General features: G+C 45.4%; 4 protein-coding genes across 4 annotated transcripts; 2 read left to right on the forward strand and 2 right to left on the reverse strand.

Annotated features, from left to right (window-relative positions):
• Positions 1-79: 79 nt before the first annotated feature.
• On the reverse strand, positions 80-421 carry F5891DRAFT_939060 (uncharacterized protein; the record flags this gene model as incomplete). Its single annotated transcript, XM_041374211.1, has 1 exon — positions 80-421. One exon carries the CDS (start codon positions 419-421, stop codon positions 80-82), a length of 342 nt encoding a protein of 113 aa, XP_041233559.1.
• An 8,785-nt stretch (positions 422-9,206) lies between these two features.
• On the reverse strand, positions 9,207-9,563 carry F5891DRAFT_938969 (uncharacterized protein; the record flags this gene model as incomplete). Its single annotated transcript, XM_041374206.1, has 1 exon — positions 9,207-9,563. A coding segment is annotated over one exon (357 nt), but the record flags the coding sequence as incomplete, so codon positions are not given.
• A 1,538-nt stretch (positions 9,564-11,101) lies between these two features.
• F5891DRAFT_938689 (uncharacterized protein) lies at positions 11,102-11,898 on the forward strand (the record flags this gene model as incomplete). The annotated part of the gene is made up of 2 exons (XM_041374188.1): positions 11,102-11,238; positions 11,289-11,898. 2 exons carry the CDS (start codon positions 11,102-11,104, stop codon positions 11,896-11,898), a joined length of 747 nt encoding a protein of 248 aa, XP_041233561.1.
• A 6,672-nt stretch (positions 11,899-18,570) lies between these two features.
• F5891DRAFT_1220716 (uncharacterized protein) lies at positions 18,571-18,978 on the forward strand (the record flags this gene model as incomplete). The annotated part of the gene is made up of 1 exon (XM_041369411.1): positions 18,571-18,978. A coding segment is annotated over one exon (363 nt), but the record flags the coding sequence as incomplete, so codon positions are not given.
• Between the last annotated feature and the right edge of the window lie 784 nt (positions 18,979-19,762).

The following is a 19,762-nucleotide window of genomic DNA, read 5'->3' on the forward strand; positions in this document are numbered from 1 at the left end:
TCTGCCTGCCTTCTGGTTGACGTATTGTCCAAGTAAGTATTTCAAGAGTAATAACTACTACGACTCTTGTAAGTTTAAGTTACTCTTGCCCAGCCACTAAAAAGTATGACAACACTAGTAAGGCCTGACACCATAGCCTCGCCCGGTTGAACCAGCTTGGTTTGGCGAGAGACACGTGTAGTTCTTTCGACCCTCGTCGGCCAACAGGGATAGCCTCGAAGATTGGATACTCGTCGCCTTCCCACTCATTTCCTGCTAGCCTGCAGTCGCACGGTGTTATATCCTCAGCTATGACTTCGATAAGGGTGGCAGAGAATTGCCAGTGTGTTTTGTCATTGACGAAAGGACTGATTTGCAATGGAACACTGATAGTGTTGTGGTGGATATGGTGTCGTTGTTGATCGTTGATAGCCTGTACCATAGTTAGAGGCTCCTCTTCATTATCACTTTCTTCTTCATCAATTGGATGCCCTACTCCACTCTGATGTTGTCGTTGGAGAGGCACAGCCTCGACACTTGGTCTGAACAAGATGTGAAAAACCTAAAAGCTACTCTCCAAGCGGTGCTACTCTTAAGTGCCTTCTAAAGGCTCCGAACCGGCCAAACCCGCTGACTCCCCAAACCAGACGTGCTCCTGAGGCACGTGCACCCTACTACAAATACCCCCCACAAAAATGTGACGTCCTCGGAGTTGTGTCGCCCAAGGAGAAAGGAAAATAAAAGAAAAAAATCTGCGTATTTGGCCGTATCTTTCTCGCTCTTCCGCTTCTCGTCCTCTCTGTCTTTTTACATCAATTCCTTTGTTCCAGCTTCTTCCTCTTCTCTTTGTGTCTCGTTTCCCTCGCTTTCTTTCTCCATCTTGTCTAGCAGTGTGCCCGTGCGCGGCAGGAACAGTCTAAGTCTTCTTGCGTGGAACCACCCCGCCATTGGAAATCCTTCGAGAGTTTCTAGTGCGTATGAATTTGTTCGCTGAGAGGTTACTCGGCGAGGGGCGGACCAACGTGGTATGATCTTTCTTGATGACTTGTAGTTACTGTCAACGTCGCTCGCATATACTTGTACGAGTTGGCCTGGGTGAAAGACAACATGTCCTGTTGGCGATGCGAGAACTCGTTTGTCAAATGCTGCTTTATGTTTGAGCGAATCTGCAACGCGGTTGGCCAAGGCGTCTAACTGTTGTTGCGCTACATACGCAGAGTGGACGTGTACGTCTGCCATGGAGAGTTGGTTAGAAGTGGCTGGAAGAGGTGTGCGTGGCGTGTCGACGACTAGGCCAAGTAGGAGTTCTCTTGGCGAGAATTGGTAGGCTGGTAGGACCCTCCCATTGAGATGTTCAATGGCCTGGTCAAAATGGTCAGACCAGGCCGCAGGTATGGTCTGCGGGTCAATGTCGACGTAGTTATCTTCTCCCAACTGGGGGGCACACATGTACTTGAGCCGCTGTCTTCTTAGATAGATGATCTATAGATAAACACCTATAAAAACAAATATCTCCACAGTCAGCGATTCAGACAAATACCAATGGCTGATAACGTGGTCGTTCGTGGGTGGCTGTTTACACTTCCCAAGCTATGTCAGACCACAGTACTTCTGTAAGGTCAGCAACAATGCAGTCAATCCAACAAAAATGAAACTGAAATGAAATCACTCCAACGGTATGGTGATGACAAAAAGAAACAAAGAAAAAAAGACACCTCTTCAAACCTTCCTTCAACAACAATGCCTTGTAACAATCGTATCTCGAAAGAGTTGTGTGGAATTACAGCAATCAACCCCCTCAGCACAAACAGGTAGAATCAAAGGTCAAGACTAATCAATGCTCAGTAGAACTCTTAGCTCACTGTTGAACCTGCTGCCAAGGAACTCACGATGAGTATTAAACAGAATCAGGAACAGACGTCCTTGGTTTCAGTACCAAGTCCCCTATTCAACAACTAAAGTCTAGCAGACAAGGAAGATCCTGGCTCAGTATCACTACTCAGATGAGTGAGGTCAAGTGTTACTGTCAATCCCTAAAGTCTCCCCACTAAACTATTCGGAGTCTAGATGGACGAAAGAGACAACACAAAAGCTTCTGAAAATATGAATGAAAGCTTAGCACTGAAACTTGAAAGAGAAGAAAGAGAGAGGATCACAGAGAGAGAGAAAAGAGAGAAAGAGAGAAAGAGAGAAAGAGAGAAAGAGAGAAAGAACAAAAAAAAAAAAAAAAAAAAAAACAAAAAGAAAAACTAAAACAAAAGAGTGACAGAAAAGAAAGACAAAGAAAGAAAGAGAGAGAAAAGAGAAAAAGAGAAAGAAGAAAACTAGAAAATCAAAGAAGAAAAAAAATAAAAAAAAGTTCTGTTGGTCGTTGAGCACAGTGAGCTCAAGGTCTTGGTCGTCGTTGGTGGTGATGAGCTAAGGGTGTTGCTGAATGCTGATGCTGATGAGCTTAGGGGCTTGCTGGTTACTGAAAGTTGCTGGCTGACTACTGGTTACAATGACTTTGCTGAAGGTACTTGACAGCCCTGGTCACTGTTGTTGACAATGATCACACTTCACACACAATTTTATTCTGAAAGTGGGGCTAAAAAGCTCTCTTCTTTGGGCAAAAATTTGGGTCTTATATACAAAAAAAAGGGTGGCTGTGCTACATTTTCCCGCCATCTATGAGAGGTGAGCTTAGTCAGCAGTACCAAAAATCATTTTGCAGGGGTTGCTTATGTTGCATCAAATGAGACCATAATTAGTCAGCATTAGTCAGCATGCTTGGGCTGAGTGTTCTGTCATCACTTTATTTGGATCAAAAATCACCTGACTTAAGATCATGTGATTTAGCATCATGTGACTGAAGGGTCATGTGACAGGCTGATTGTGCACTGCAAGAGAAATATTCATGATCATTGGTGTTCCGTTCTGATGTCACTTTGTTGAATGAGAAAATGACACGAGGCAAGTATTTAGGGTTTTGAGGAAGTTTTCCCAGGGTAACCCATGCGAGAACTATTTTTCACAGTCACCTGGCATGTGTGGGATTCAGCCTGAGTCATTGTTGAGGATGACTAAGCAAAATTCATCGCAGAATTAAATATACAAAAATATTCAGCCTGTCCGAGTTCCATTGAAAAGATGAAATGAGATATTTGTCTGAGCTGCATTCTGGCTTTAGAATAGAGGGAAATGGTTTTGTAGTGATTTCTAGGGTATTAGGCTCATGGGAGAGCATTAGTCATCCATGCACCGAACCAGTTTGGTGCAGGTCACCACGCCAATAAGATCTTGTTGGTGCCTTCTACGAGCCCATTGACCCACGGAGCATAGGCTGCTGTGACATGTCTTTTGACTTCATGTGCGTCACACCATGTCTTCACATCTGTGTTATCGAAATGCTTTCCTCCGTCTGTCATCAATACCTCCGGTTGTCTGAAGTCGTGTCGTATTTTCTCGAGTCCTGCCAACGTTGTCTTTGCAGTGCCGTGTACCTTGAGTTTGAATCCCCAAACATATTGTGAGTACGTATCAATGATGAGAAGAACATTGTGAAATCCTCCCTTTGCTCTGGGCATGGCTAAGTAGTCCGCAACGAATAGCTCGAACGGGTGTCTTCGTACAATAGGTTCGAGGAGAGAGTTGATGTGTGCTGCGCCGAATCCCTTGCACTGTGCACAATCTACGATGGCGGTGCTTACAGATCGGTCCAATCGAGGGCTGTATATGTGATCAATCAGCTGTAGCTTCACTAAGTCTCTCCCCCAATGCCCTTTCGTTGAGTGCTCTATCCTTGCCAGTTCCATAGCTTCCTCCTGCGTTACGCATTCTAACTTGCCGTGTACTCGAGTTGACAAGTCGTTGGGTACCCGCCAAAGTTTACCCTCGGAGATGAAGAAGTGTTGTGCTCGATGATGAGCACACCTTTTCTCCTTGACTGTCTTCTCTGAGTCTAAGTCCTGAATCGCGTCGACAATTTCTAAAAACAAAGGTTCGTTAGCAAAGCGTGATCGTAAGGCGTCCACATTTGTGGTTGATACTTGAGTACTAGATCCTACTGCAAATAAATCTTGCGTGATTCCTCGTGCTTCTTCCCAATCTTTACTAACCGTCCATCCGCTGCCATCTCCTTCGATTCGTTCCCTTGTCATGAATCCGCAACTCAGTCTGTCAGCCGCTGTGTTTGATGTTCCTGCTTGGTGTCGAACATCAGTTATATGATATGCAAGGATTCCATCCCTCCAACGCGCGTGTACCATGCTAATTTTCGGACTGAGTAGCGTGTCCCGTAGGGCTTGGCAATCTGTTTCGATTTCCACCAGTGCGCCCCAGATATTGTCTGAAAATTGATCTAGAGTGTACTTCAGTGCAGCGAACTCGAGTATAAATGGCTTATACTTCTCTTCAGTAGGTGATGTGCGTTTTGATGCATATGCTATTGGGTGAATGGAGGTGACTACTTTCCCTGGCATTAGGGTGGAGGTGTGTTTCTGGGCCAGTACGGCGCCAAATCCATCTTGAGACCCGTCCGTGGTCACGATGAACGGTGTCCCATCGAATCTTGGTCCCTTGAGTACTGGTTCTGACACTAGTGCCTTCTTGAGGTCCATAAACACTTCTGTGTGACGAGGTCCCCAGTGCGGTTGTAGCTGTGTATGATGTAAGTGTTGTCTGTACTTGTACCTACCGACATGTTGGCCTCCAGGAGGGGTGCCCAGCTTCCTAATTAAGTCCGTTAATGGGGCTGCTCATCTTGCATAGTCCTTCAACAACGATCTGAAATACCCTGTTAAACCTAGAAATTGCATCAGATCGTGAACGGTGTTGGGGACTGCCCAGTCTACTACTGCTGAAATTTTGGTTAAGTCGGGTTTGATACCTTCACGTCCTACTCGTGCTCCTGCAAAAATAACTTCTGTCATAAACAGTTGTGTCTTTGAGGGAGATAGTGACAGGCGCATGTCTTGTACACGCTCGAAAAATGTTCGTAGGCGTGATAGTTTTTCTTCGAAAACATCTCCTGCCATTCCGGTGTCGTCAACATACAATTCGAAGAGCAAACCAATTAAGTCGCAGAGGGTGATAGCAGCCATGTCTCCGAAATTTGTCGGTGCTCCTGTCAGTCTGAAAGGCATACGACAATAGCAGTCATACCCTCAGCCTTCCGTGTAGAACACTAGGTAAGGTTGAGAGTCTGGATCGACTGGAATAGCGTAAAATCCGGCTGTGAAGTCTATGATACTTATCCACCTGTGCCCACTCAGCCGTTGCTGTTTAGTCCGTATGTCTCCTTGCGGAACAGGTGGGACTTGACTGGCTCGATTTACCTCTGAGAAGTTTTGGCATATCTGCCACTTTGAGGTCGATTTCTTGACCTTAGCGTTGTTATCGAGTGGGGGACGTGGCAGGAGATTGTCTCGCGTTGGTAGTCCGTGGGCACTGCATTGTTCGTTGATCCAATGTAGGAGTTCTTCTATCAGTAGTCCTTCTGAGCCATGAGCCTTTTGGGCTAGTACTGTCGGACTTGCTGCCCTGACGTCCTCTGGTTCGATTCTTTGGATGATGCCTGCCTTCTCTAGTTCATTGAGGCGCTCGTACAGGAACTCCCTTTGAGGCGGTGTTAATGGTCGCTGGTTAACTTTGGTCTTGAATTTGGTTCCTTCTGGGAAATGTAGCTTGAACATTTTGAAGTCGACCGGATAGACCTCGCTGACGCTGAGAGCAAATGTGTCAGCAAATTCCTCACAGAGATCACGTACCTGCATCTTCTGATTTGGTGAGAGATCATCGCCTATCTTTATTACTCACATGATTTCTGCTACACGTGCTGGATTGAACAGATTGGTGTGTCTTGAGTAGATGCTGGGTGCAGCTTCGGTTGTCAGAAACTCGGGTACTTCTCCTATATTGACATCTTCGGTGTCTTCGGTTTGACTGAAAATCGGCCATGCTGGTGTGCTGGCGTCATTTTCATTCTCTATGTCTACTGCTGTGAATGAAGCGGGTGAGCATGGTGATGGCGGCGACTGTTTGGTTACTACTGAGATGACTGGTCGTTGATCTGCTTGCACCACGTGTGCTCCGGCTTGTGCGAGGCATTTCGAATGGTCTTCTAGCTGGTCTTTTGCTACTTGAGGATCGATCTTGAATACATAATGTTCCGTCGTTGTGATTGGTCTTTTGAGATTTTTCTGTGAAGTGGAATTAGTATTGGTATCTGGTGGTATAGAAATGACAAGAATTAAGTCTAAATGAGAATGGTCAATGTTACTATGTACTGGTTTCTGTGCTGTTGAAGCTGCGTTATTTACAGTTAGTTTCGACTTTTTCAGGATCGGAGCTGCTGTCGTTCCATGGATGTTGCGTATGATGACAGGTGTGGGGTGATGCGGGATGATGATGGCATCTTGGGTGTAATCGTGGATTGCTCCCAGCTGTTCGAGCAGTGGCTTACCGATCAACATCGACCAAACTCCGCCACTATCGAATATTTCGAAGGAAGTGCGGATTTTGACTTTGTTCCATTGGAACATTCCTTGCCATACTCCTTGAGACAGCACAATTGATCCGTTGGCCATGCAAAGGCTTCTATTTGATCTAATTGGCTTCTTAAGGTTGCGGCTCGCTTCCCTGAAAGTTTTAAGGTCCATAATGTTTACCATGGCTCCATCATCTACGTTCGCCTGGAAATATGACATTTTCCCTCCTGGTCCGTACAAGATGACTTGTGTCGTGAACGGCGTGCTTTCCGTAGCATCCTCAACGTCCTCCGAGATTGCATGTAAGTCAATCACATTTAACTTAGTCACACTTGGGTAGGAGTCAGTGGTGTCTATTGACTCTGGAATAGACATGTCACTCAGCGTAATGTTAGTGTTCGTAACAGAATCTACGTTTGGTGTTGTATCCACGTCGTCAAGTACGGAGAAGGGGAGCGTTGATGTATCAGAGTCCAACATAGAATCGAGTAAGTCATCAGATGAAAAAACATTATCGGAAGAATCAGGAAGAGAAATAATAGAAGGTGAGTCAAGTAAAGGCAAAGTACTGGCCGGTGAAGTGATTTCTAACATGGGAACGACCAAGTCATCATCTTCCAATTCATCGTTGGCGTTTTCCATCACCAGTTCCGCTGGTGGAGATGCTTCTGGTGTATTGATGAGGGACGAACCAAGGCTGGAGGGCCAGGCTGACAATGGTACTGTGGATGGTAGGCTGGATGATTGTTCAGAGAGATTTGGGGACACGGGGACTTCGCAAGACATCTGCTGGTCGTCAGACTTGGGCGAGATGTTTGATGCTTGGTTCTCGATGTGGACCACAGGGAAGTCCCCTACTGTTGCGGTCCGTACCCGTTTCCCGATGGGTCGAACTGATCATAGGCGGGCCAAGGTCCTTGTGCGAAATAGGATGGGTAGAACTGGTGCTGCATCTGATTTTGCGTGGGTGTTACGAACTGAACACTTGATGGGGTCTGTGGAGGTGCGAGTGAGCGTGTTACTAGATGGGACACCATTTCCCTCCAGCGTCCTTCCTGCTGAGGAACTGCCGTATTCTGGCACTCATGCGCTTGATGGCTTGGCGTCGTTGCCAGCCCACAGTTGAAACATTCTCTCGAGCCAAGAGGTGACATTCCCAGTTTTAACGGGTACGGCTTCGTGGTGTTGGGGGTGGCTTCTTGTCCATGCTGCGCATGCCAATCTTGTACTTGCTGACTATACGCCTGCCTTCCTGCCTCTGAATCTGGGTGATGCATCAGCACCGCAAACTGTGCTGCAGCTTGCATACAATCAGCCCCCAAGGCTCCTCTTCCTCTCAATGGCGTTTGGGGGAATCCTCCTCTATATCCGTAGAATAGGTTGGTTCTGGGCAACGGCGTTGTCGTGGTGAATGGATTCTGTGGCGTCTGAGGGATTTGTGCAGGTGTTATAGGTGGGGGTGGTTGTGTGGGTTGCAAGTTTTGCGGTGCTACCTGGGCTTGGTTTTCTGTGTTAGCCATATAACGAGGTCGATATGCGGGGGGTAAAGTGAACATGGACTGCGTGGGTTGGGGCATTGGCCCTGTTTGTTTACGGCCTGTCGTCAACTGCAATCTGTCGACATCCTCTCTGAGTTTCCGTTCATTTACCATCCATTGTTTAGCTCGTATGAGCTGAGACGCTGACATTTTGGCGACGTCCACCTCGAACTCTGCCCATGTAGTGTACTGATCCGCGAGGAAATCTCGCAAGACTTCTGGTGTGTTTTCCAACACTACATCCAAAAAATGACATTGCACGTCTCCAAACCCCAACGCCATCTGCGCGACCTGCTTGGCCCACTTCACATGACCCCAGTCTCTCCCTCTGTCCTTCTCGATCATCACTCCAATGTCTTCTTCCTTAAGGATTATCGATTTGAGGTGTTCTTTCTTCTGCGCTGCCGTAAGTTTTGCGTGTACTGGTGGGGGCCAACGTGTCTTGAAGGCTGCTAGAAACGTTGCCCAGGTCGACTTGTCCGACACTGGTAAGTTTACGAACCATTCTTCGGCAGGACTAGCTGCAGTGCATTGAAGTTCGAAATGGTCGATCTTGTCCTTGTCTGAGTATGATGCCGGTAACGATAGTTGATATTTTCTAAGCCAGTCCGTGGGTTCTTCGTCTTTTTCGTAATCTCCGTGGAAGCTTGGTTGCGGAGTTATCGTCGAAGTGCTAGTTGCCATAGCTGGTGGTGAGGTTGGGACTAATATGACTTGTGGTTGCTGCAAAAGAGATGGGACCGCTCTGCTTAGAGCTGCTCTTTGTTGAATGAATCGTAGATTTTGCGAGTCGCAGTGTGCAAGCTTCTTAGGCGTTGAAATGCCAAGGTCACAGAAGAATTTGGGTGGAGCGGAAGGTGGGGAAAATTTTCGTCTGAAGCCACACGCCTAAGCACTGGTGGGCTTTTTGTATGTTGGATGTTTCGAATGCAACAGAGGTTGTCTAAAGTAATGGCCATGGTGAATGGTCGCTCTAGTCACCAGGTGGAGAGGCACAGCCTCAACACTTGGTCTGAACAAGATGTGAAAAACCTAAAAGCTACTCTACAAGTGGTGCTACTCTTAAGTGCCTTCTAAAGGCTCTGAACTGGCCAAACCCGCTGACTCCCCAAACCGGAAGTGCTCCTGAGGCACGTGCACACTACTACATCGTCGAGTCATAGTAGGGCCATGTACCCCATAGTGTTCTTCAATCACGTCAGGGTGGACCCCTTCGCAGTCATCACGATACATGCCGAACTGGATTTGACCTAAAAAAACGTAAATCCTGGGTCACAATGAGATAATTTGTCAGTGTCACATAAATATAAAATGACGCATTTACCTTAGGGCTCTTATCATTGGTGTCAGGACCATGTATCGGATGACAGTTCCATTCCGCCCAGAAATCCGAACAATCTTGATTGATTTCATCAAGGAACAGAGTCTGGAGCAACCAGATATGACTAGGGCTGTGAGGGTTGAGCCTGTGATGGTTTTCAAGTCGAGTAAAAAATGCTCTCCACCTCCTAGCGAACTGCGTGCCAACTTCAACCCATAGATGCTCAATCCACAAATTCCGTGTAGGGCTTGTCCAGAATTGGTACCTAACATAAAGCTGCAGAACAAACACATTACGACTCACGATCCCCACATGAAGGACGCACGACGTGGTCCATTTTGCATTATCATATACGTTGCAACATTGAGATTCTCTCCTCCACGATCTCCTCGCACACGAGAAGGTGTTCCAAAGTTTTGCATTGCGTGAATGAACAGTTCCAAAACTGTGCTGGAGCGATTGTTGTTACTTGCTCGAAGTCCCGTTATCTAATAGACATATAAATTAGAGTCAGTAATCAACGCAAATGTGTTAAAAAAACACATCGCACCATTCTACAAAACCCGTCAATGAACCCATGAATCACGATCCCCCATCAAATTAACTTATGGTGGCCATCTACATGCCATAATGCATTGGGGCGCTTCACATGGTATTTCTGTCGATGTTTGACCTGTCGATCTCGCAGGACTTGGCCTAAGCCATCAACCCTGCGAAGTGACTCTACTACTCGTCGATGTTGCACCCGGAGACCATGTCTGCGAAGATACCCAATGATGTACTGGATACCTGAATCGGGTCACTTTTTCTTGAACTCCTTGATGAGGAGATCAAGATCAGTATTGGTAAGATCGGAGTACTTTCTTTCAACACTGTGGTGCTTCATATAGAGTCGCAGCGTGTTCCTGTGGACTCCTAGCATTTTGGCAAGTTTCATAAGCCTAATTTGACGTGAATTCGAGACCGCTTCGGAAAGGAACACAAGGTCAATGGATTTTTTTGGACGACCTGGACGACCTGTATGCAGCAATGACACTTGTTCTGGAAATGCAATGTTGGTGTCCATTCTGGGATTCACGCATAGTCAACAATCATTCAAAATGAGATAATACGACTCACGAATTTCAAGTATTGTGTCGAAATGACAACAATTGAACAGAGAGATCTCCTAGCGAGGTTGCTGCACAAGTCAGCCAATCATGCATATCATGCCCCTGTGGGTCATGTGCAAGTGCTTGGAGCAGGGGTATAGTGTCTCCAGATACAGCCTCTAAGTGAAACGTAAGTTGAAGGGGGTCGGCGTCCTCTTGATGCAGAATACAATAGGCCCGTCGGTAGATGTCTGACAATGTATCGTGAGCAGTAAGAAAATTTGCTGACCATGGAGCTTGAGTTGGCATGCGAGAAGGAAATGGCAGAAACGCCTGTGGTGGTATAGGCATCACGATCACTGCGGAAACAAGATTTAGAATGAATCGGCATTCAATAGAATCATAGAGTAGCATACATATTAGCAGGAAGTTGAAATTAGACGAAGGCAGTCAAACTATAGTTGGACTGCCTTCGTCTAATTTCAACTTCCTGCTAATATGTTGACAGAGTTTGTTGTACCAACTCGACACCCAGTCTATTACTTTAATGTGTCCAGCCACATCTTCCAGGTGAGTTTTATTGATCTATCAAATTATCATACTAATTTGAAAACTTTTCATTGACAGGTAGAGAATACACTATACAAACTCTGCAGCTCAATCTTATCTGCATCTTCCAATGTCTTTCATGATATGTTTTCTACCATGGAGAATTCTAGGCAACCAGAAGTAGATGGCATGTGTGATGAGAAACCGATTCACCTCAATGGAATATCTCGGGAGACGTTTGAGTTGTTTCTTGAATTCATGTTTGGAAGGTATGTTGATATTTTATGTTTTCAGTCAGTAACTGAACCGTTTGTCATGGTAGAATGCGTACTGGATCTCATAGCATTGATGAACTCTCGAAATTTCTCCGTTTCTGCAACATGTATCAATGCTCCCATGCACGCGAATTCGTTATTTCCCGCATATCTTCCACACGTTACCGTTTCCACCCAGCTAAGTTAATCAACCTCGCCATCAAATACCACGTCCGCTCCATCTTTCCATATGCTTTTCAGCAACTGGCAGAAACCCCAATCACCGAGCTCACTCATGCCCACCGGGAGTTGATGGGCAACGAAGTTTTTTTGAATGTAATTTACGTTCAGGCTGTGCTTGATAGTCACCACCGGATCGTAGCTGTGGAGGAACCGAAGATCTTGATGCACTCGAATGAGTGTCAAGACCCAACTGGTTGCAACGAGGACTGGCATGCAATTTGGTGGAATGGTATGGGCCGGTTTCTTCTTGATGGTAGGAATCCACAGCTGTACGATGACGCCGTCAAACGCTTCAAGGAACTGCAGTTTGGACATGTCAGTGAAGGATGCAAAGACCTCATGTTCAAGATTCTCCATCAGGGAGCGGCATTCAAGCACGCCCAACAATTTCTTTCCGAGACTTGCAGCTTCCTAGTAGAGAAACTGGTTTTCGAGCCTGAGCCTCCTTCATCATAGTCTTACTAGTATTCATGTTAGTTTTACTCATGTTCAACCACAAGGACTTCATCCATCGTACGATGTAGACTCGTCGTATTCAATTGTATAGAGTGATGTTTGTACCAGTACAAATACTATACTGCAGTGGTCCGAGTCTCAAATTGCTTGAAGGAAAGTAGATATCATAATTATCATGGCGGCAACTTCAAGTTGAGTTTTGAGTCCAATCAAGACGTGCCAGCTCTGGATTGGCGAAAATGCGCAGTTCGGGAATGCGGAACTTCTTGATTAAAACGCACCCACTCTGTATTGACAAAAACGCGCAGCGTGCAAGCCGCAGGACATGCAAATAATAAATGTGCAGATATAGTGCCATAGCATTTGGCCGATTCCGTCGAACTACACCACCAGCGGCCGCTTTAGGCTGTAGCGATATAGTGAGAAAACTATTTACAACACCCGGCAACCAGGCAGATACAAGGTTGAATATAGACATGGTACATAAATAAATAAATAATGCTGTAAAGCTAATAGATCAGATCTTTACCAAAGGTTTTTTCCTGACCTGCGCAACAGATTGATTACAGCTCAAATTTGGTCTGATTCAGGGCTAGTGCATAGGTCTAAGCATCAGATCTATGGTATACCTATAAAAAAGCTCGCATGAACATCCTAGCTAGAATTTCATTAATGAAGTCAAGGTAGCTTGCTAGTATTCACTATGTGTATCCTACACAAAATACACCAAGTTCTATTTCCCTGAGCATACTGAAGGCAAATGGCATCATATAGAACTTAAATTTCTGAAAAACTGCTTTGTGTATGTTAGATGTTACACTGATCAAGATGCTTGCGCTGCGAGACTTAGCAAAATTTGTGAAGAGATGACCTAGAGGTGATGATATACTATTAGCAACATGAGATATACAAGAACTGATAGCTTAACGGTATAGCTTCGTTGTGAACTTGGAATGCTCCAAGCGGAATGTTTGAGTTTGAACCTTCCCTGTTTCATTTTAAAATTTTATTTACTTTTTCAGAACGCTGCTATATATGATATATCTTGTATAGGCTGCTTCCCAGCTCTTGAATAGCTCTAAACCAAATCTCTCACACAGATAGTGAGAAAAATATATTATAAATATATCTCAGGGCTCATTGACACATTGACCATTTTTGGGCTCTACAATAGGTTTTCGGCAACTGACAGTGTAAGTCCGGGTATTCAAAGCTTTCTCATTTTGAGTATAATTTTGACACATATTGTGCATATTTTAGACCAGATAAAGCTTTCTAAAGCTTTCACATCGGGGTTATCGATATTTAGGAGATGTTTTTATGTCGTACCAAATGTGAAGAAAATATTTGAAATTTAAACCGACATAAAGATGGGGACATAACTTCAAATTTTGGTAATGTTTTGGACAACATACAAAATTTCAAGCATTGGCAACCATATTCCCACCGACTATATGTCAACAACAATAAGAAATTTAATCCAATTCTCTGCGTGTGCTCGAATTTGAAGTTTAATTCAGACCTAAAACGGCAGACAAAACATGAAATTTGGGACATGACTATATGCCTGCTTATTTATCAAGTTTTGTCTGACAATTAGGACACCCTGAAAATTTGAAGTTTACACCGGTGGCAAAATGTGATGACAAAACTTCAAGTTTTGTCTGCAGACGAAATGAATCGCCCGATCATTGCCCGCCCATTGCCCGACCATTGCCCGCACATAACTCATTCGTCGCCTGCTTACCACCCGAACTCATTACCTCGTGTATGACATTTGCAGATATGCGAGAATTCAAATATACACTGTTATTATCATGGATATCTAGTAATAACATATGACACCGATACAATACAATACAATATGATACGATACAAAAGATACAATCGTCAGTATGAATCATTGAGAGGGTTTAGCTAAATCTATCAATCGCGAGATAGGGATAAAATTACTGCATGAGAGTCAGAAACCGCCCACCGTGCAAAGTGGCCAACTACCCAGGACACCTTGACTTTTTTGAGACTACTCTGTAAGTTTGTCAAGTACAACTTGGCCGGAAAATCGGGATACATCGAGAAGGGGTCAATTGTACGGTTGTGAATATCCAGCGGGAGATGTCGCTGTACAGCGAACGACATTTCTCCTGTCGTCGTACCATAGATATATATATGATACTAGCGGGGACAGGGGTCAACGATCTATCTCTGTCGGGATAGAACAGAATCTGGCTGTTTCCCAGGTGCGTAGATGCCCTGCTGTAAATAATACCATCAAACTTGAGTGAGGCCTGTAATACTGCTTTTCGCCGTCAGAGAAGGGTATATAAATCCTCAGGCACTGCACTGGTCGTTGCCGAGTCAGGCGCCTGGACAACATCATCCATAGGATCTTCAGCAAGCTCTTGGTGGGGATCTATAGCACCCTTTGGGGCATATGCTTTATCGAAAAGGACCCTGCACTCTTGTATAGCAGGCAGACAGTCTGGTCGAGCAAGCCAATGGCGAAACCTAGTAGCCTTGATATACGAACAAAGCATTGTGTTCTCGAGCTCCCCTGACAAGATATCAGTCTACTTTTTTCGTTCCGTATAATAAGGGCTCACCAAATTTGTGATTTACAGGGAGACATTGAAGTATTCCAATCAGATGCTCAAAGGGAAAACTCCACCACGAGTGGGCGGGCCCGAATAGGAGTAGATAGTCATATAAGTGGAAAGACGCATGGTGATTTGGGCAGAGAGAGAAGGTAGGATGGATCTCCTTCAACTTTCCGACATAACCAGAGATGTACGAGCGATACGCTTTCGCTCGTCTTGCAGTCATGGTTCGTGCACATGCAATATACACCGCACCGACAAGTTCCATAGTGTGATCAAGAACAACTTTGAGGCGGACAGCGAGTTCATCGGAAGAATGTGAGGTACCGGCTCCCCACAAGCTCACAAGGGAAATAGGAAGGTAGACCATGATGAGTGATTGCCACTCATCAGCTTTAAGTGTCCCAGCAGATGCCTCTCCAAAATTACTAGGGACTGAACCAAGCCAAGTGGGGACAGATGTATCTCGAATGACATCGCAAATATGTCCAAGCACTTTTGCTGTCCCAAACTGAGGTTCATCTTGGGGAGCAGCTAAAGGCTTTCCACGACGCTGTATATGAGCGTTAGGAAACTCAGGACAGTAAACACGATGGCGAAGAACTTACCCAGTTGAGGAGGACTTTAACATAATCTATCTTAAATGTTCTACCAGCTTTACTTGGCATACAACCCAGGGTATTGCAGACGAACTTCAATGGTTCCGTATTCTTGTGCAACAGAGAGTCCTTCAGCTTGTTATAACAAGCCTCTTCATCGGAAATACTCATCTGGGAAACAAGGAGAGTCTGGATCGCAGATATCTGCGTCATTTCCTTCAACGTCATTGTCCCAGGAGGCACTTTGCCAAAATCATATGTAAATGCGGGAATGACAGAAGTCAATGTGGTTGACCTCGAAGTCAAACCAAGTAGATTATGAGTGTGGTGAGGAACTAAGCCTTCCAATAGGCAGTGCATCGGATCAACAACCAGTTGCTGAGAGGGGTCCCAGTATGGTAGATGCCAAAGCTTGGAATAACGCACGTCGTGAGCCTTGAACAATGTTTCACGTTCACCGGACGTGGCAGTGTCTCTCCACTGCTCCGCATATACTCAGAGTTCATCTCTATTGCAAGGTTTCCAATTCTCGAAGTCTACTCTTCCATAAGTAGACTTGTGGTAGCAATCACATGCACTACAGTAAAAATGACTACTAACTCCGGCCAGAGAAGCGATATGTCAAGCAGCAGGAAGGTCACAAACAACCAGGGCAACGGCACTTCAAGTAACACGGCCATCAGGGTAACAGGCAGTTTTGGAGAATTTGACACCGCACTTCCATGCGTCTACTAAGTCGTTGATGAGCGGTCGGATGTAGTGGTTGAGATTTTCTAGTGATGGCTGCTTCAGACCTGGGATGATGCCTGCAACATACATGTTCTCCGGCTTGTATCTAATATCCAACGGTAGATTCAAGCACGCCATGGAGATGATTCCACAGGATGTGCTAGCTCCGCATATATTCAACCCTTCTGGATTGAAGAAGTCCACAAAAAGGGCGAAGGCATAGCGCCCTTCCTCTCCTCTGTCAAAAAAAAGCAAGCCTGGCTCTGGGCCACCAAACTGATGGAGGAATTGAGATTCAAATGGATTTTTGACGAAGGGCAGATGAGGAGAGTTAATGGATTCCATGAGATCATCGCACGCCTGACCCATTACAGCCTCGATATCTCTACACAAGAGGAGACTAGCAAGATAATCTTTGAAGTCATGGTACAAGAAAATCTTCTTGGGCCTGGGTTCTCTGTCAGCGCCAACAAGTAAATCTTCGCCACATTCGGTCTCAGGAGTAGGACAATATGTGCAATGTTTGGGGTATGTTGGGGTGGTTGAGCCTGGCGCATAAATTGGCGCGTAGGTGCAATGACAACTGCAAATGGCATACGGGATGGTTGTCCCAGTAAGGTGGAATTTTGCCTCCGCACTTTCCGATGTTAATGGGATCTGCTTGAGGATGTTTTCGTGTGACGAGCTAAGACTACCGTCTGACTTCCGAAATGCAAGGAACAGTATGATGGTGATAATCTTCACAATCAAATCGCAGCTACTCCTGCTCATTCCCATGATAACCCTACATGCGACGCAAAGTAATAAGACGACTTGGCTGATTTCATCTGATCGATCAACTGAAACCTGAAAGGTATCTATCGTACAATAAGCAAAGAACCCGTGACCCACATGCTCGTTGCTTACCGGTATTAATCTCGATGGGTACCGTCAACTGACATTCTCGACAGCTTTGCGAAGCAAAGGTACCTCGCGGCCAGCGCCATTAAGGTTACCAGAATCCAGTAGCAAGCGGAAGATCCGTTGAATTCGGGACTCGATGTTGTCAAAGACATCTAATGCCCTCATGGTTCGCCGATCGCGTTCCTTCTTGGATACTTTCTCGCCAGCACCCTTGCGGGTTGACTTCAGTGGTGGTGACAATGTTAACCGCCCGAGTTCATCCGCCAGAACACAGACATGGGATGGAGCGATGCTGCTGCCAGTGGTGGTGCATGCAGAAAGATTGGAGGTGACGGCCACGGGCTCAGCATGTTCAGCCTTTACACGCTGGACATGAGCAGCGATTAAGCGTTCTGCCATCAACACTCCTTTTGGTGCGCCTGATTCATTGCATCCGCCCCTGGTAATACACTCCTGACACATGCATCGTTTGAGCGATGGACGGGACGCAGGTATCAGGTGAATGACGACAGTATGTACCGTCGTCTATGGGTGATGGTTAAGTCTAGAAGAGTAAAGACCAGGATGACCATTTAAATACGATAAAAGAACAAGGACAAAGTGGGGGCGACTCACAACAACGTAAAATTTACAAGGAAAGCAAGGCGACAAAGTACAATGTGCCTACTTACATGGGCGCCAATAATGATAAATGAATGCGGATGAACGTTCTGAGTATTTGCCAGAAGGAGCATAGCCACGTGGGAACGGAAATGGAATAAAGGTCCGGTGGAGGCAGGCGACAAAAGGATGGCATGCCAGTACATACTGTCATGCCAAATATTATCGATGATAGATGAGGCCCCAGCAGTCGAACATCAGGGAAAACCTCCCGCGAAGATTTCATAAGATTTTCTGAAATTTTCTGACTTTCTGAAAATACATTAAAATATTCCAAGTCCCTCTACGGATGGGTGAAAATTTACAAAAATCCACATGAATACAACAAAATGATTATAATGTGATTAAATCAGGGTATATACTAGAATATCGCAAATCACAAGATATGAAAATGAGGAAATGAGACAAAAGTTGTAACGCAAAGTCCTTGTGCTATCAGGAATGCCCTAGTCGATACTCATCCCATCGAAATCGATTCGCGCAAATGCTGCTTTCAACTCGGCGGATGCAAAGTCAACCACATTGCTGCAGAAAGTTATGAGCAGCATGCAACAAAGATGCGAGACTAGCACATACCTAACAGCCTTGTATTTTCGAGCCATGAGAGAATGGTAAACATGCGGGCCCTTGGTGTAGATTCCGTTGAGCATTTCCATATTGTTGTCAAACATGCCGATGAGACTTTGCCCAAAATCACCACGCTCGCGACCTACATCAACAACGGACTTCAGATCAAGTAGGGAAGAAAAAATCTGGTAGAACACAGTGAGATAGCGCTTGAATAGTTAGAATACGACACACCGCAGTAACCACAGCTGAGACCATGGCACTCGGGATCTCGGGTTCATCATTGTCATCAAGCACAGAGACAAACCGATCCTTATACTTCTTCCCAACCTGGTCCTGACTCGTAAAAAAGGCTAACTGGCATACAGTATTGATAGCGGGATGGTCAAATGGCTGACTCAAGATGGGATTGCCACAATGCGGTCGACTCCACTGGCCATAAAGATGAAAGTGTTACCATTGATTCAGTTCACTGTCAGCCTGCACGAAGAGATAAGCGAGGGAATACCGTGCCAGGACGTTTCGATACAGTTCTTGTCAACTGTGGCAATGGGGGAGAGAAGAGTGTGGAAGGTCTGTATATCATTTGGTTGACCGTTTCAAGTCACTGATGAATCATACAAGGTTACCGTGTAGCCCAAGTGCGGGTTATATTTTCGATACCCGAGAAACATCACACTAGCCTTTTTCCCTCCCATATCTTGATCCCTAAACATTTGGCCTACGTCGAGTGGTTTTCGCCATTCACCGGGACAAGCGAGAGAAATCATGGTATGCACAAGGTCTCGCGATCATACGAAAATGGGGAACAGCTAGTTAGTATAATATCTGTGAAAGATATTCGACGCAGTGTACATCTTATACCGAAATTTGGCCGCTCTGCGCCTCGGGATTGGACTAGCAGCAATGTTTTGGAACTGTGTAGAGACTTTTTTGTTAGCCCATTCACTGATCGTCACGCATACGCAACTATTTACTAGCTTTGTTGACAACTTTTGAAAATATTATGCGAATTTCGAGAAATTTTTGTCGCATTTGCAAAATTCCCGCGGGAGGTTTTCCCTGATGAACTAATTCCCGTACAACGTCTGAATTCACGTATATTTGAGCCAAGGGTTTTGTTTTGTCGCGCATTTTGTCATAGATAGCCGAGAGTCCCGGCTTGAGGAGTGGGAAGACATTGAAAAGCCAATTGATGGTTCCTGCAAGTTGTTGAAACTCACGCAAGGTGTGACGATGGCGAGGTATGGCGAAACAGCGGATGTAAACCAAGAGTTCACTTTTCTTGGTGTCCGAAATTGATATGGTCATTTGATTCGGATCTACATCAAATCCGATGATAGTGAGATGATGACCGTAGACTTGCTTCGCCGGTTCATGAGGAATCCCCAGTTGGTCCCAAAGACGTAGCAATAGGACTTGTTTATGAGGGAGATAGGTACCGTAAGGTTCATAGAGTAGGACATTACCCTCCAACTCGAATGAGAATGTGTCATCCATGTAGAGCTTTAAATGCTCAATTAAGCACACCACACTTGTGATCCAAGTGACGAGGGACATGAAGGATACCCAGATCAAAGCAGACCCCTTCCCCCCGAAATTGTTGCAGCGATCCACATAGCAGTTGTTGTTGACAGTGATCACCTGCTTGAGTTGCCAAAGAGGATGCATAGGTAGCCGGCGATATGCTTGAGATACATCAGACTTGAAAACTACGAGAGGAACGTTTCCATGCTCCCGACGAAACTGAAGAAGACTGAGTCCAAGAGAACGCATGCCGTCTAGTTTAACTTTCGAAGCATTGTCAAG

The sequence above is a fragment of the Suillus fuscotomentosus genome (genome assembly GCF_016647785.1).
Source record: "Suillus fuscotomentosus strain FC203 chromosome Unknown F5891scaffold_2, whole genome shotgun sequence".
In the NCBI taxonomy this organism is placed as follows: domain Eukaryota; kingdom Fungi; phylum Basidiomycota; class Agaricomycetes; order Boletales; family Suillaceae; genus Suillus; species Suillus fuscotomentosus.